Source organism: Pithys albifrons, chromosome 2 (assembly GCF_047495875.1).
Source record: "Pithys albifrons albifrons isolate INPA30051 chromosome 2, PitAlb_v1, whole genome shotgun sequence".
Taxonomy (NCBI): Eukaryota; Metazoa; Chordata; class Aves; order Passeriformes; family Thamnophilidae; genus Pithys; species Pithys albifrons.
This window is the reverse complement of record NC_092459.1, coordinates 23285606-23299786: the sequence shown is the minus strand read 5'-3', so window position 1 is coordinate 23299786 and position 14181 is coordinate 23285606. Positions and strand designations below refer to the sequence as shown.

The 14181-nt window shown below is 37.1% G+C and overlaps 1 protein-coding gene across 1 annotated transcript in view; it reads left to right on the top strand.

Moving 5' to 3' along the window:
- Positions 1 to 14181, top strand: part of LOC139668697 (dystonin-like) — a 301638-nt gene that overhangs the window by 274396 nt on the left and 13061 nt on the right. The window contains 10 exon segments of the mRNA XM_071548494.1: positions 1501 to 1670; positions 2589 to 2748; positions 4109 to 4303; positions 5510 to 5638; positions 8982 to 9125; positions 9979 to 10167; positions 10896 to 11025; positions 11850 to 12013; positions 12329 to 12491; positions 13985 to 14139. Of these exon segments, the coding sequence (XP_071404595.1) occupies positions 1501 to 1670; positions 2589 to 2748; positions 4109 to 4303; positions 5510 to 5638; positions 8982 to 9125; positions 9979 to 10167; positions 10896 to 11025; positions 11850 to 12013; positions 12329 to 12491; positions 13985 to 14139 (1599 nt within the window).

Genomic DNA, 14181 nt, shown 5'->3' with positions numbered 1-14181 from the left:
CATTTATAAGAACCTGTCTAAGTTTATCTGTATGTGCCCATCTTCCTTAGAAGGAAGATAGCTAGATGAACAAAATCTTCGTACTTGTCTGCCTCTAGCAGCTTAAACCAAAATCTACTTTCAGTTACATTTCTGTGAAATCAAATGAAAGTAGATCTGGTGTATTCTCTCAAGGAATGAACTGCAACCCTTTGCTCACTTTAATTCTGTGTTTTCTGTAGGATCCTTCTCTGGCAGCTGTATAATTGTATTTCCTTGCGCAAACCTAGCAACACTGTGCATGTCATGTTAAGTAGTTAACAAACTCTGTCAAATAAAAGAAGCATAGACATATTGTTTGTATTGAAGGAACTTTTATAAAAAGCTGATTATTTTGAATATTTTATTTGTTTTTATTGTAGTGCTAACTTGACAATTATATTCTTTCTTAAAGTTTGTTTCCTTGTTTTATATGAGCAAAATGAAAGGACTAAGAAAATAATAAATTACAAAGCAAATGTTGCTTTTTTTTAGTAACAAACACAAAGAAACAAATCAACACTTGTTTCTCTATATATAAGAGTTTCCTAAAGTACACTTCTGATTTATTATTTTTTAAACTGATTTCCTGCTAGTGGTTCATGAAAGTGTGAAATACAACATTTCAAGCATTGCTGCTATTTCAAAGTTGCTGTGTTGGGCCAGTGGTGTCTTTTGGAAGCGTTCCTTTGTTTAATTATTTACTCTTTCAGTTGGTTAATTCCTCTGTGATACTAGATGAACTGTGTTTCTGTGTGCTCTGTGCCTTTGGAAAGCTTCCAAAAAGTCTGTGCAGAAGGAGCTCTCAGAGCTGGCAGGCAGATGCAACTGCTGTGTCACTGTCGTCCAAAGTCTCTGGGCACAGAAACCTGCTGGTGGTTTTGATTTCTAGTACAAACTAAGTTATGGGGCTGTCACCTGACTGCGTCTTGTGCCTGGATCTACACTTTTGGCATACAGTTGTTCCCTACTATAGTATGTTTCAATCTTAGGAGAGTTAAAGGCTTGTGGTTGTAGGCTTCACAACTTGCCCCTGTTGAGCTAAACCAGAATAACCTTTGTAGCTCTTGGTGAGCTCTACAAGTGACTTGAATTCTTAGTTTGTAAGAATGCAGTGTGAAGAATGCTCAGTGAATGGCTCCCAAAGTAGCAATTCTTTCATTCTTCTGACTACCAGGCAGCCCCTTGCTGAAATTTGGGAATATTATGGTAGGACAGGAATCATTGGCCTCACTGAAGGAGGAATTTTGCAGAAGGTATTCCAGTAGGTGCAAACCAACGTTCCCAGAGAAGGACAAAAGACAGGGGTCTGTCCCATATGATTTCAGGTGTGCTGTGGCACTAGCATAGAAATTTTGCAGTAAGTTTAAAATATTCTTGCAGCAACATTTACAATTAATATTGCAAATAATAATGTTGCAAATGATGGCCTGTAAGCAGTTAATGATATATGGGTATTTTCTTTTCCTTCCATATATGTAGGAATTCCAGAAATCTCTTGGTGCCAAACATTCTGTGTATGATACTACAAATAGAACTGGACGTTCCTTGAAAGAGAAAACCACCTTGGCTGATGACAATTTGAAACTTGATGATATGCTGAGTGAACTAAGGGATAAGTGGGATACAATTTGTGGAAAGTCAGTGGAAAGGTAAATGAAAACTCAAAATTATTCATCACATAAGAAAAATGCCTAGGGGAATTCTTTTGACTTCTGTTTTGGTTTTTGTTGTGTAAAAGTGAAAGCAGAATGGCTAGCTTGTTTGATAATTAAGGGTACCAAAACAGTAAAATACTTTCCTGATGCTATGGAAGAAGGGTGGGATGAGGAAGGGGAAGGAAGAGTCCTTTAAAAAAGGGAAACTGACTTGGAGTTCTCTGGAGGTGCTGGTTGACAGCTGGCTGAACATGAACGAGCACTATATCCATATGGCCAACAAGGCCAGTGGCATCCTGGCCTCCATCAGCAATAGTGTGGGCAGCAGGGCCAGGGCAGTGATTGTCCCCCTGTACTTGGCACTGGTCAGGCCACACCTTGCGTGCTGTGTCCGATTCTGCGTCCCTTGCTACTGGAAAGACATTGAGTTGCTGGAGTGTGTCCAGAAAAGGGCAATGAAGCTGGTGAAGAGTCTGATGAAGAGTGGCTGAGGGAGCTGGAGTTGTTTAGCTTGGGGAAATGAAGGCTGAAGAAGGACCTTACTATTCTCTATAACTGCCTGTAAATAATGACAGGGTGAGAGGAAATGGACTCAAATTGTGCCAAGTGAGTTTTACATTGGATATTAGGAAAAATTCTTCACTGTAAGGGTTGTAAGGCATTGAAACAGACTGCCTGGGGAAGTGGTTGAGTCACTATCCTTGAAAGTGTTCAAAAGACATGTGGGTGTGGCACATGGGGTCATGGTTTAGTAGTGAACATAATAGTTCTGGGTTAATGATGGACTCGATGGTTATACCGGTCTTTCCCAACCATAACAATTTTATGATTCTGTTGGTTTGTGCTGAAAATGTTTTCTTAAAGTGTGTATATGATTGTTTTGTGTGTGTGTTCTTTTTCTTTTTTTCCCAGACAAAATAAACTGGAGGAGGCCCTGTTATTTTCTGGACAGTTTACTGATGCTCTGCAAGCTCTCATTGACTGGTTATACAAAATTGAACCTCAACTAGCAGAAGATCAGCCAGTACATGGAGACATTGATTTAGTGATGAACCTGATTGACAATCACAAGGTAATTCCAAAAATACTCTTCTTTAATGACTGGACTGCTCGTAAGTGTAACGTTTTAATGCTGTCTTTATCTCTGACTATTCTGTAACTGTTAGAAATATGGAGTAGTTTTGTAACACAAACATGTAATCAACAATAGAAAATGCTATAAAACATACATGAAAGAGGAAGACTCTTAGTGACTCATTGACACCAGTGAGCATTTAAATAGTCCATTTAATGATGCTATCCTGTACATTTATGAATATCATGTCATAAAGCACAAGTATGCATTTATACATGTGTGTCTGTGGGCAAGAGATGGCAAAAATTATTTTACTGTAACTGTGGGGCAGACAGTTCTTTTTAGGTCCAATCTGTTAACCAAATGTCCAGTGCACTTGTCATGACTAGAGCAGCCTTTCAGACCTGTGAGGCTACTGTATATAGAGACAAGTAGTTGCAAAGCTTAAGTTATGCATAGATTTCAACTAGACCATGGTGTAGGAAGCTTGCAGTATTTTGGAAAACTACAGTATTACTGAAATGGTTTTGGAGATGAAAGCAAGAAGGAAATGCCAGACTTTGCCTCTGAATCCCAGTTTTCCAGTTCAGTATGTCAGAAGAAATGGTTGTTGAAGTTACTTGTATTGCAAAGGCGACACATAGGCAGAGATCTGGACCCTGGGAAGATTATGAGATGAGGGTCCCTCTGTTCATCCAGCAGTGATTTTAAGTATCTCCTCCCCACTGAGCAGATTTTATACCCCACGAAAAAAGTGCTTGGAGACATGAGTTGTGTATAAAACTTAGCCTGCAATCTGCTGCAATTGCTTTTGAAATCCCATTGTATATCACAAGTAAGTTGTAGCCAGTGGCACACAACACTGTAATTGCCCTATCTTCTTTCTAGAGCTTCCTTTAAGTAACTAATATGAACGTTCTCTCAAATAAATACATGAATATGCTGCAAGATCCACAGCCTTACAGCTAGACCCCCAGATGGGGATTTATTTCTGGTTTTCTGATTTTTAAACCTTTTCCTTGATTGTCAGCATTTTCCCTGCCACAATGTTAGTGTATGAGATCAATTGCTTTGATAAAGAGTGGAAAGCCAGCGTGGTAAAGAGACCAGGTTTCCCTTACATTGCATCAGAATGAACTGCCTGATATTTTCGTACCATATTCTAGTTTTGTTATGATAGAAGAGAATGTAAATATCTTCATATGGAATCTTTTGTTTTTTATATCAGGTGGAGTTAGTCTTGACAGAAATAAATCTGTATTTTGATTTCTTCTCATAACCAGTAGTTTTTTGTTGTTTTTTGGCATAAGTATGCCTTAATGAATTAAACATTTCAAATATATTTGCTGGTGCCTAGGTTTTCCAGAAGGAGCTGGGAAAAAGAACAAGCAGTATCCAGGCTCTGAAGCGCTCTGCAAGGGAGCTGATAGAAGGCAGTCGTGATGACTCTTCATGGGTCAAAGTCCAAATGCAGGAGCTAAGCACTCGCTGGGAGACGGTTTGTGCCCTGTCAGTGTCCAAGCAAACACGACTGGAACAGGCCCTTCGACAGGTAGAGGAATACTACTGTCACTATGTGTACTCTATGAGAACTAGTGAAAATGTCTTGCAGTCTAGTTGCAAAAACTTTAATTTGATTTTCACTTAATGTCATTCACTGTCATTTGTTTTGAAAATCCTTGTTTTATTGCTCATGCTCTGCTTACCTTGTCTGAATCCCTTTACCACAACACATAAATAGGGCCTCTTAGCATTTATTATTACTGTTATTATTAGTCTCTACCACAAATATGAAACAAATGTTTCAAAGATCTTACCATCTAAGGAAATCACTGAAGTTGCAGTCAAGCATGAAGGGTGATCCAGAACTACAGCCTGTTCACAGGAAGGTGGAGGCTGCAATTATGCTTCTTATTTCTTATTGGAACGAAGTAAATTCATATATTGAAAACTTGTTTATATTGGCACAATAGCAATGCACTGTGAGTTACATTGCAGAAAATACAGAGTTGTGCTGAGTGCACTCAGGAGCTAGAACAGTCTCTGTACATCAATATTGTCTGGTACCAATCCTAAACAAATAGGTCTATCTGTATTGTTTCCAAACCTGAGATGATTTGGATGTACAGCTCTCTGCAGATATAGTAGCTTGGATTGATGCTAGAATGGGGCTTCTGCAACAGCAGTGTATCAGCTGTGTACAAAATTCCTGCTCTGCTTTTCCCAGGGCACTATGTTTGTCCAGCTCTCCAGTCTCTCAGCAGACACAATTCTGAGCTACCTCAAACTCCAATTGTGTCTGAATGTGGTTGTACCTAAAGGTGAATTTTTCTTGTTTTCTCCAGACATAAAAGGGTCACTCTCCCACAGGCTGTCAATTCATTTTGCTTAACTGGTGATTTAGGCTGTGCAAAAAGTACAGTTCTCATCTCTCCAGCTGGTCCCTGAAAGCAGAGCCCGTGTAATTTGTCAGTGTAAAGGCATGACATTCTCAACTGAGCTGCAAATACACTATAAATCAGATGGCTAAAAGCATGAACAGGCTTTTAGGCTTCCTATAATTTTTTGAGAAGCATGAGCTATTTTTACAGTTATGAAAATGTAGTACTGTGTATCATTGACGTTTTAATGGAAAGATAATGTGCCAGTACTGCTCTGTGATTAATGATTCCAAATGTGGGCTCAGCCTCCTTGTGTAAGCTGCAGTGTATCTGTCAGATTCCCTCATGATTGACCATGACTTTTTGTATTTTAACAGGCAGAAGAATTCCACTCTGTTGTTCATGTACTTTTGGAGTGGCTGGCAGAGGCAGAGCAGGCTCTTCGTTTTCACGGTGTCCTTCCAGATGATGAAGAGGCCTTGCGTACACTGATAGAGCAGCACAGAGTAAGCAAGAAAATGGAGGGAATCCTCTTCAGTCCAACTGGTCTGATAGAGGGTAAAACAGAGGAAAGGAGGCAGTCTGTCCCATATAGTTATATCCAGCATCCAGTGTTGTTTTTTGCAACTCTTTCATAGAGAAGCTAGAAATTTAATGTAGTTAAAAACTATACTGGTTTTGGGCTGTTGTTTGTGTCATCTTGGCTTACTAAAGAAATAATGGCCTTTAGAAAGTTGCTATAAACATTTAGAGACAAATGCAAACCTCTCTCTGGAATATATGATGCCTGCAATTACAACACAGACAGCTACAGTAGCAAAAGCTGTCATCTTAGCACTATTGATCAAAATGGCATATTCTTTTCTTTCAAGGTCATTTGTAAATGTCAGCAGAGTGATGTTGTTATCTGTTAACCTTTTGTCATGATGAAACAGCATGCTGTCATACTTCATATATATTAGGCACTGAAATACTGCAGTGGCTTAACTACTGCAGATAGTACATTATAGGCCATTAAACTAACTTTGCAGTAACGAAGTGGGAAAATGTCTAAGGAGCATAGAGGTCTTGTTTTCAGTCCTCAAACAGGAGGCTATAAACACACACATTTAAGCCCATGCAAAACTTGTTGTAAGTGCAGTAGTAATAGTACCAAGAGTGTAGTTCCCACAGTGTTAAAGAACAAATTATAACTCATGGATTTGTTCATCATTGCTCTGAAGAAAGTTATAGCAAAACTTATGAAATGGAGAGTGAAAAAGCATCCTGTTTATATTGAATTTGGTAATCCTATTGTGCAGAGGAATGCATGCAAGATATGACTATTTAATGGTTCTTAACTAAGGCGTTTTCAATGTACTTAGAATGCAATGTTTTGAAAAAGTTGTCAGTTTTAATTTAGGGCCCTGGAAACTGAGTGCTATTGATTAGCTGGCGAATGTATGTAGGGATCAAACGTAAGTATACATCACTGTGTGCTGACTAATGTTGACAGTAGAAACCTGATGTCTCTGATGCAATAAAATTTGTCTTTAGCTGCCTTTTCTCCACATGTGCTTCACCAGTTCCCTTTTATTTGACTTTTTGATCTTCTGAATACATAGAAAAGAATGGAATGAAATCTTAGGTCCACTGAAATAATAGAAAAAACCCTTAAATTCTTCCACTGCACAGTGGATGGGTTAACAGAATATTTCTTTACTAGTGTTCAGAATTGTGTTGCCAAAGCTGCAGCATAACTTGGAACCTTAAAGCTAAGCAAAGTCTGTCTCTGAGAAACCCTGTCTAGCTGGGGAGGATGATCTCTAGCACAACACAACCAGGCTCTCTGTTAGATGTGCCCATACTGTACTTACATTTATTGAGTGGGCTTTGGAAGGTGTTCTCCTAACCACATTTTCTGAAGGGCTAAGTAATAGAAATAGTGAAACTGTAAAGCTAAGAAAGATTATGACACTAGTGCTTTACCACTTGCACAATCTTCCTCAAAAAAGTGATCTCTCCTTTTAAGTTTAAAACATTAACTTTCAAGAAGAAAAAATAAAATCAGGGAAGAAGGAATATATATTACTTGTAAATACCATGTATGTATTATAATGCTGCAATATTCATGCAAAAACGTGTGACTGAAATTATTTACAAAAATATGAAATGTATTTTCCTTTTGTCACTGTGATTTTAGTAAAATAGTTTTACTACATTTGTATTCAGCTATGTGTTGAAAGGTTTATTCAGGACAATATTTTATCCAAATGGTCCATCTTTATGCCTGTTTCTGATTTTATTTCCTTGATTAATGCGCATGATTTAGTGAATTCTACTATCTGAGGCAGAGAGATTTCTGTCAGTTCCCCTCCTGTCTAGGGACTGAGATCTGTAGTGTGTTAATGCACTGCATTGCTGAATGATTAAGCATCCCATCTCCTCTCTTATAAATATGTCTGTATCACTGGATTGCCACAGAGTTCAACACAATTAGTATCCCCTACTGATGGAAAGCTTAATACACTGTATGTAATGAATTGTAGATTTAATTTTTGAGATATTCTAGTATAGCTGGGCAGGGGAAACAATGTTGCTGCTCATTTTTCTCCTAGCCCTGGCTTATTTTGGTAATCTCTCATTACAATCGACTTCAACTTTTCCAAAACTATGTTAAACTGAAATAGTGTAAGGATTCACATGGTTTTTTGAGAGGTTTGCTATTATGATTGAGTCTTAAACTCTGACAATGATTTAAGCTTAAAATCAAAGACAGTTAGCAACAAATCCCTTTAAATACAGAGTCTACATATTCCAGGCTTCTAGAACAAGGTAGATTATGTCTTTTACACTTTTATTTCATAATAACTTCATACTTTGTAAAGAAACAGGATAATGTCATTATGATCTGTTGAAGAACCAGTTTTTACAATGTTTTGGGGATTTTGAATTTTCTAGGATCTGACTTGGCTCAAAAAAATTCCACTAGGCACTGAGAGATGTTGGCAGTTTCAGTTAAGGGTACTCATAAAGAGACACAGACATACACATTTAGGCAGAATAGTAAAACCATTGCAGTAATAAGAATTAACAAAAGAAAAAAAAAGGACAAAAATAGAAAGAAATGCAAGATATTAAAAAGATGGGAAAAGTCCTTCTTCAGTTTTTTTTTTCCTGTTTCCCCCCTGCACCCAGTTCTGGTCCTGCCATCATAGGAGTAGGAATGAGCTTGGATGCCTAAAGCTGTAAACATCCTTTTGCTTTTACGAGATCTTTCCCACATGGCAGTGCCTCTGAAAACAGATGGTTAATTAGCTGTCTCTATTCTTGCTGTGTCTCTCCCCCTCAGCTGCTGAGTTTTCACAGTTGTGTTTTAGTATAGCTGCTCCTGAACTCCTCTGTCATCTTGTCTGAGCGTGTAATTATAGCTGGACATTTCCATCCTCTGCTAGGAGCTCAATAATTTATTATGAAGAATTACTGTAAATGACAAACCAAGTCATTGAAATGTTGCCAGTAGTGATTCCAACCATTATATAGTTGGTTTACAGCCCTTCTAAATGCTCTGATTTTCCTTTGGGGTTATTTTTTTTTTTACTAAGGGTGTGTGTCTTTCAAGTATTTAGACTCTGCTGGTGGGCTTTTAAGGAGTGGCAAGCTGGTATAAAGGTTTTAGAGTTTTCTTTAGAACTTTATGTAGAATAGGTTTTTAAAGCATTTTAAGCTTTTCTTATTCAAATTAAACTTGCCTTTTGCAAGTTGAATCTTTTTGAGCAGGCAAGAGGCTTGTGCCTGTCTAGATCATGCACTCACATTTCTCTTGCAAATTTTGTCAGCATCTAATTGAAATTATTACCTCTGGTTTAGGAATTTATGAAGAAACTAGAAGAGAAAAAGGCAGAACTGAATAAAGCAACAAGTATGGGAGAAGCTATTCTGGCTATCTGCCACCCAGACTCCATCACCACCATTAAGCACTGGATAACAATCATCAGAGCCAGGTTTGAAGAGGTCAGTATATGTCAAACCATCTTCATTGCAGCAGTCCATCTTTGACTGGAACATAGCTGACAACTAATATGCTGGTTACACTGGCAGGAAATGATCCAGCTGTTGAGAACTAAACGTTTAAAATACCTGCGGTGATGAATATGAATACCATTCTTCCCTAGGTTTTATTTGAAAACTTACAGGGCTTTAAGAACTAAAGCAGATGGTCAAGCTTCCTTGTTTGTATGTATTAAAGGAAATTCTGTTTGACACTTCCCAGGTGAGGAAAGCCAATAGTTTCTAGTTGTAAACTTAAAAGTTACAAAGCAAAGAAATTACAGAGCAAATGTGAAGGATTTTCTGATTGCATCAGAGAGTATTTCAGTCCACCATATCCTTAATCTAGAAGATTTTCAAATTTATTGAAGTGGCTACAGGTAGGTTGTAGAGAGTAAACCACCCTCAGCTGTTAAGGTGGTATTTTCTGTTTTATATTAAGTTTAAAGAAAACCAAAATACTGGTGTTAGCAAAGTATGGCTTCAAAAGTGTCCAGGAAGAAGATGGACACCAAATACTGTGTGATTCATTAACTTACACTTATTGTTTGTTAAAATTCTTAATATGTTGTCTGAATGTGCTAGTTACTGTGTTTAGGAGCACCTAATCCTGAATATCTGTGGAAAAATTGTGTTGAACTAGGAATTTTAGTTACCTACCTACCTTTAGTGATCAGCCACTATGTGTAACACCCTTGGTATTCAAACATCAATAGGCCTAAGAGGTAAATCTGGGTTTACCATCACTAGAGCAGTTTTAAATACTTGAGAAGGTTTTCAGATATGCACATACTCACACATGTGTTCCTTTATCAAGGTCTTAGCATGGGCTAAACAACATCAACAGAGATTGGCAGGAGCTCTGGCTGGACTTATTGCTAACCAGGAATTGCTGGAAGCCTTGCTGTCCTGGTTGCAGTGGGCAGAGACTACACTAACTGAAAAAGATAAAGAGGTTATTCCCCAGGAAATTGAGGAAGTTAAAGCGCTTATAGCCGAACATCAGGTAAGGAATGTTAAGAAACGTGTCACTTATGTGGTGCTCACATCTCTTCTAGGATTCATAGTCAAGTGTGAATCTCCTTAGATTTTTTTGTCTCATAATTGAATCCCTTTTCAGACACTGGGTCATGTGTTTTGTATGTGTATGGTGTGCTTGTAGTTTATTCAACATAGAGATAACCCACTGTGACACTGTTCTAAAAGTAAACCTACAATTCCCCATAAGAACAAGGATAATAAGAAGAATAAAAGAAAATCCACATGAAATATATTATAGTGCTGCCACCTTAGAACTAGTGTTGCAGTGTGGTTTTACTGATAGGATTTCAAAAATTTGTTTATGAAGTGCCAGAGGGAGCTGCTGGTGCAGTGAATGCTCACAGATTTACTCCAGCTTACACACCAGAGCTGTCTCACTTCAATGAACTGCAGTCTGAACGGCAAAGACACAAAATTCTCCTCACCATATACAGTTAATAAAGGAGTTTGACAGACTGATTTTTAGACTTAGACTTCCTTTAACAGCCAGGGCATAGTGATCTTAAAAGCTTATACTGCCCGTTTTTCATATCTACAAAACCTTTAACTGCGTCTGTTTTTTGAGGCCTGCATTATAAGTGTCTTTCTGTACCTTTCTTTGTAATTTAATGTTGTTTTGCTTTTTTATGTGTCTTTCATTCCTGTGCTTACTTTTGTGTATTGTTAATTAATATCACCTCTATCTGATTGTAGACATTCATGGAGGAAATGACTAGAAAACAACCTGATGTGGATAAAGTTACAAAGACCCATAAAAGAAAAGCACTTGAACCCACTCCAATACAATCTCATATTCCTGTCCTTGATAAGGGGAGAGCAGGCAGTAAGTAACGATGTATTTTGAGGTGGGGTGCATGTACCATTGCTCTATCTATAAAGTTTACAGGTTGCTAATAATCTAACAGGTTTGATTAGCTTCTGATGAAATAGGGTGAAATTCTTTTGGCTGATTTTTCTAATCATCTCTATTTTTCATTTCTAGTTATGTCTTTCACTGTGAGGAAATTTCTCATGGCAGACATGTATTTTTAAATTTTGTTCTAATCTTCATCACTACCTAGTTTTAGAGTGTGCAGCCTTTCAAGTGCTATTAAACTTCCAGGAGCAAGTACATGCTGAGCCTTTGCAAACCTACCGTTATCTGAAAGTGCAAACAACTTCACATAAAGGTGTAGTAACAAAGTTGTGCTCTTACTGTCTATGAAATTATATGGATCCAAGTGGAAGTGTATTTAGTGAAGTTGAGTGGAAAGCGAATCAAATGATGAAATTGCTTTTTGTATTTTTAGGTATACTTACCCATTGTATTTTATATTTACCCATACATGAAACTTGCTTCTAAAATCAGGTTGTTTACTTTTCAACTCTGAGAGATCTACAGAGATTTGATTTAAGCTGTGCAGTGGATCCACTACTAGCAGCTTCTGGCAAGACAGAGGATGCTGCAACCACCATTTGGTCACTCCCCAAAAATGGAAAAAAAAAAAAAAAAAGAAAAAATTTCCCATTCTGTGGGATCATATCAGGGTATGACCTCCTTATCTGGGACAGCAAGGAGACATTTTAGGAAGGTCAAGTACCCTTCACATGCACGTTTGTTTTGTTTGAACTGCGTGAGACTTACGCATTTTATCATGTTTTTAACAGGAAAGCGTTCCCCAACACCAGGCATTTATCCGTCAGCATCCCAGGCACAAATCGAAACCAAGAATCCACGGGTAAACCTTTTAGTCAGCAAATGGCAGCAGGTTTGGCTTCTGGCCTTGGAAAGAAGAAGACGACTTAATGATGCTTTGGATAGACTTGAGGAGGTCAGAAAAAGACTGTACAGAATATACATACTTTTTGTGTAATTTTCTTTTCCCTGGATTAAATTGTCAACAACTTCCATATTTGTGGTATTATATTGTACGACAAAGCTTACTGAAAACATTGTGATACATGTGCTTTAGTGTGCTTTAAAAGCTGTCATCCTCATTTTAAATGAGGAGAGTTAAGATATTTAAAATGTTTATGTAGGTCCTCAAAGAACCAGTTATTCAACAAAATGCAGATGTTTTCTATCTCATTGATGTTCTAGATTGATGGATTTCAGCTGAAACAAGTTCTTTCTGTTTTTTATTAAGCTGAGAGAATTTGCCAACTTTGATTTTGATATTTGGAGGAAAAAATACATGCGATGGATGAACCATAAAAAGTCTCGCGTGATGGACTTCTTTAGGAGGATTGATAAAGATCAGGATGGGAAGATTACACGACAGGAATTTATTGATGGAATTCTTTCTTCAAGTAAGTTTTAAAATTAACATAATGTTGAACTTGGAACAAACATCTCATGAAGTTTTATTTTCGATATAGTGTACACTAAGCAGTTTATTGTGTTAGAAGGTCACAGCCTGTTTGAGTTTATAAATTCTTATTGCTTTATAATTATTTTACTTGAAAATATTTCTAGATTCTAGAAACTATTTGTGGTTTTTTTACATTGTGAATCAGGTTACAAATGTCACATTTATGTTATTGTCTAATTAATAATTTGCTGGTTTACTGGACTTGGGTTGTCCTTCTTACAGTACAGTAGTTACTTCAGCAGTTACTTTTCATTCATTAGTCATAATAATAAAATGTACCTTATGTAAGCTACAGATTATTTTCAGAATCAGTTCATATAATCATACGATTTTTATAGAAGAACTTGCATGGAATAATTTCAATTATAGAAGGAAACCATGTAATTTTTGAAACCAGTGTTGCCATGAACCATGACAATATTCGTATGCCTATATAATAAGGGTCAAAATGCCAGGCAATCAAACTAGGAAGGGACTTTTCCTAGCTTTCATGATGGATTGGTATTTATTAGTTATGCACAGCTGGCGGTAATTTTAAGTCTTCTACAATATATCTGTGTGTCATCATGTTTCCCTTTTGTAACAGACTCATAGCAAATAAGGGCCTACTTCTGAAAAGAATCCTTTTTCTTCAGATTATGGACACTTTTACTTTGAACAGTAAAGATTTGAAATTGGACTGCTTTTAGCATCTCCAAGTTACTCAGCAGGAGACTATTGTAGTCTATATATTTTTCCCCAACTTTAGGAAATGCAATTATGTGGACATTGCTGTTTTGCATGAATTGACAGAAATTGATGGGAAAAAAACCCATAGCACCACGAGGTTAAATAACTTACCCACTTAACTCACTTGATATCAATTTGTTATGAGTGTTAAAGCCTCATATAATCCCTGTTCATCACCTTGAAATTTCCTTTGACCATTTAATTGAGAATCTGTGTGTGGGTTAATATTCTGCTGCAGTGAACTTCATCTGAAGAAGCATTTCATAGAACACCACTCATGGATATGCACTGGGAAGGCCTTGAATTCCAGATTTAATTAGCGGTGAAATGCTCACTTAACTTTTCATCACTAATAATTTATCTTGTTAGTTTACGACACTTTATGCACTTTGAATGTCAAAATGTTAAAAAAAATCAAATGTATATCTTACAGTTTAATCTGTGCCCTTTTTTCTGTGTTTGTCTTCAAGACACTATGATACTCATTTTAATCCAGTATCTGGGTAACACTGGAGATCCAAATACCATTTTTCTGAATTATTCTTTCACTCTGTTGAATGTCCATGCTTTTTTTTTTTTTTTTTAATAGATATTATCTGTCACAAAATGCCTCATAACCTTTTAATATTTGTGTTAAAGCCTTGCAATGGGTTTGAAAATAAAAAAAAAAAATTAGCTGTTGTTATTGTCTTTGTCTTGCAGAATTCCCAACAAGCCGACTTGAAATGAGTGCTGTTGCAGACATTTTTGATAGAGATGGTGATGGATATATTGACTATTATGAATTTGTAGCAGCTCTTCATCCAAATAAGGATGCATATAAGCCTCTTACAGATGCTGACAAAATTGAAGATGAGGTACAGTCTCTGCTTTCTTAAGTTGCATTCTGTTCTACTGGG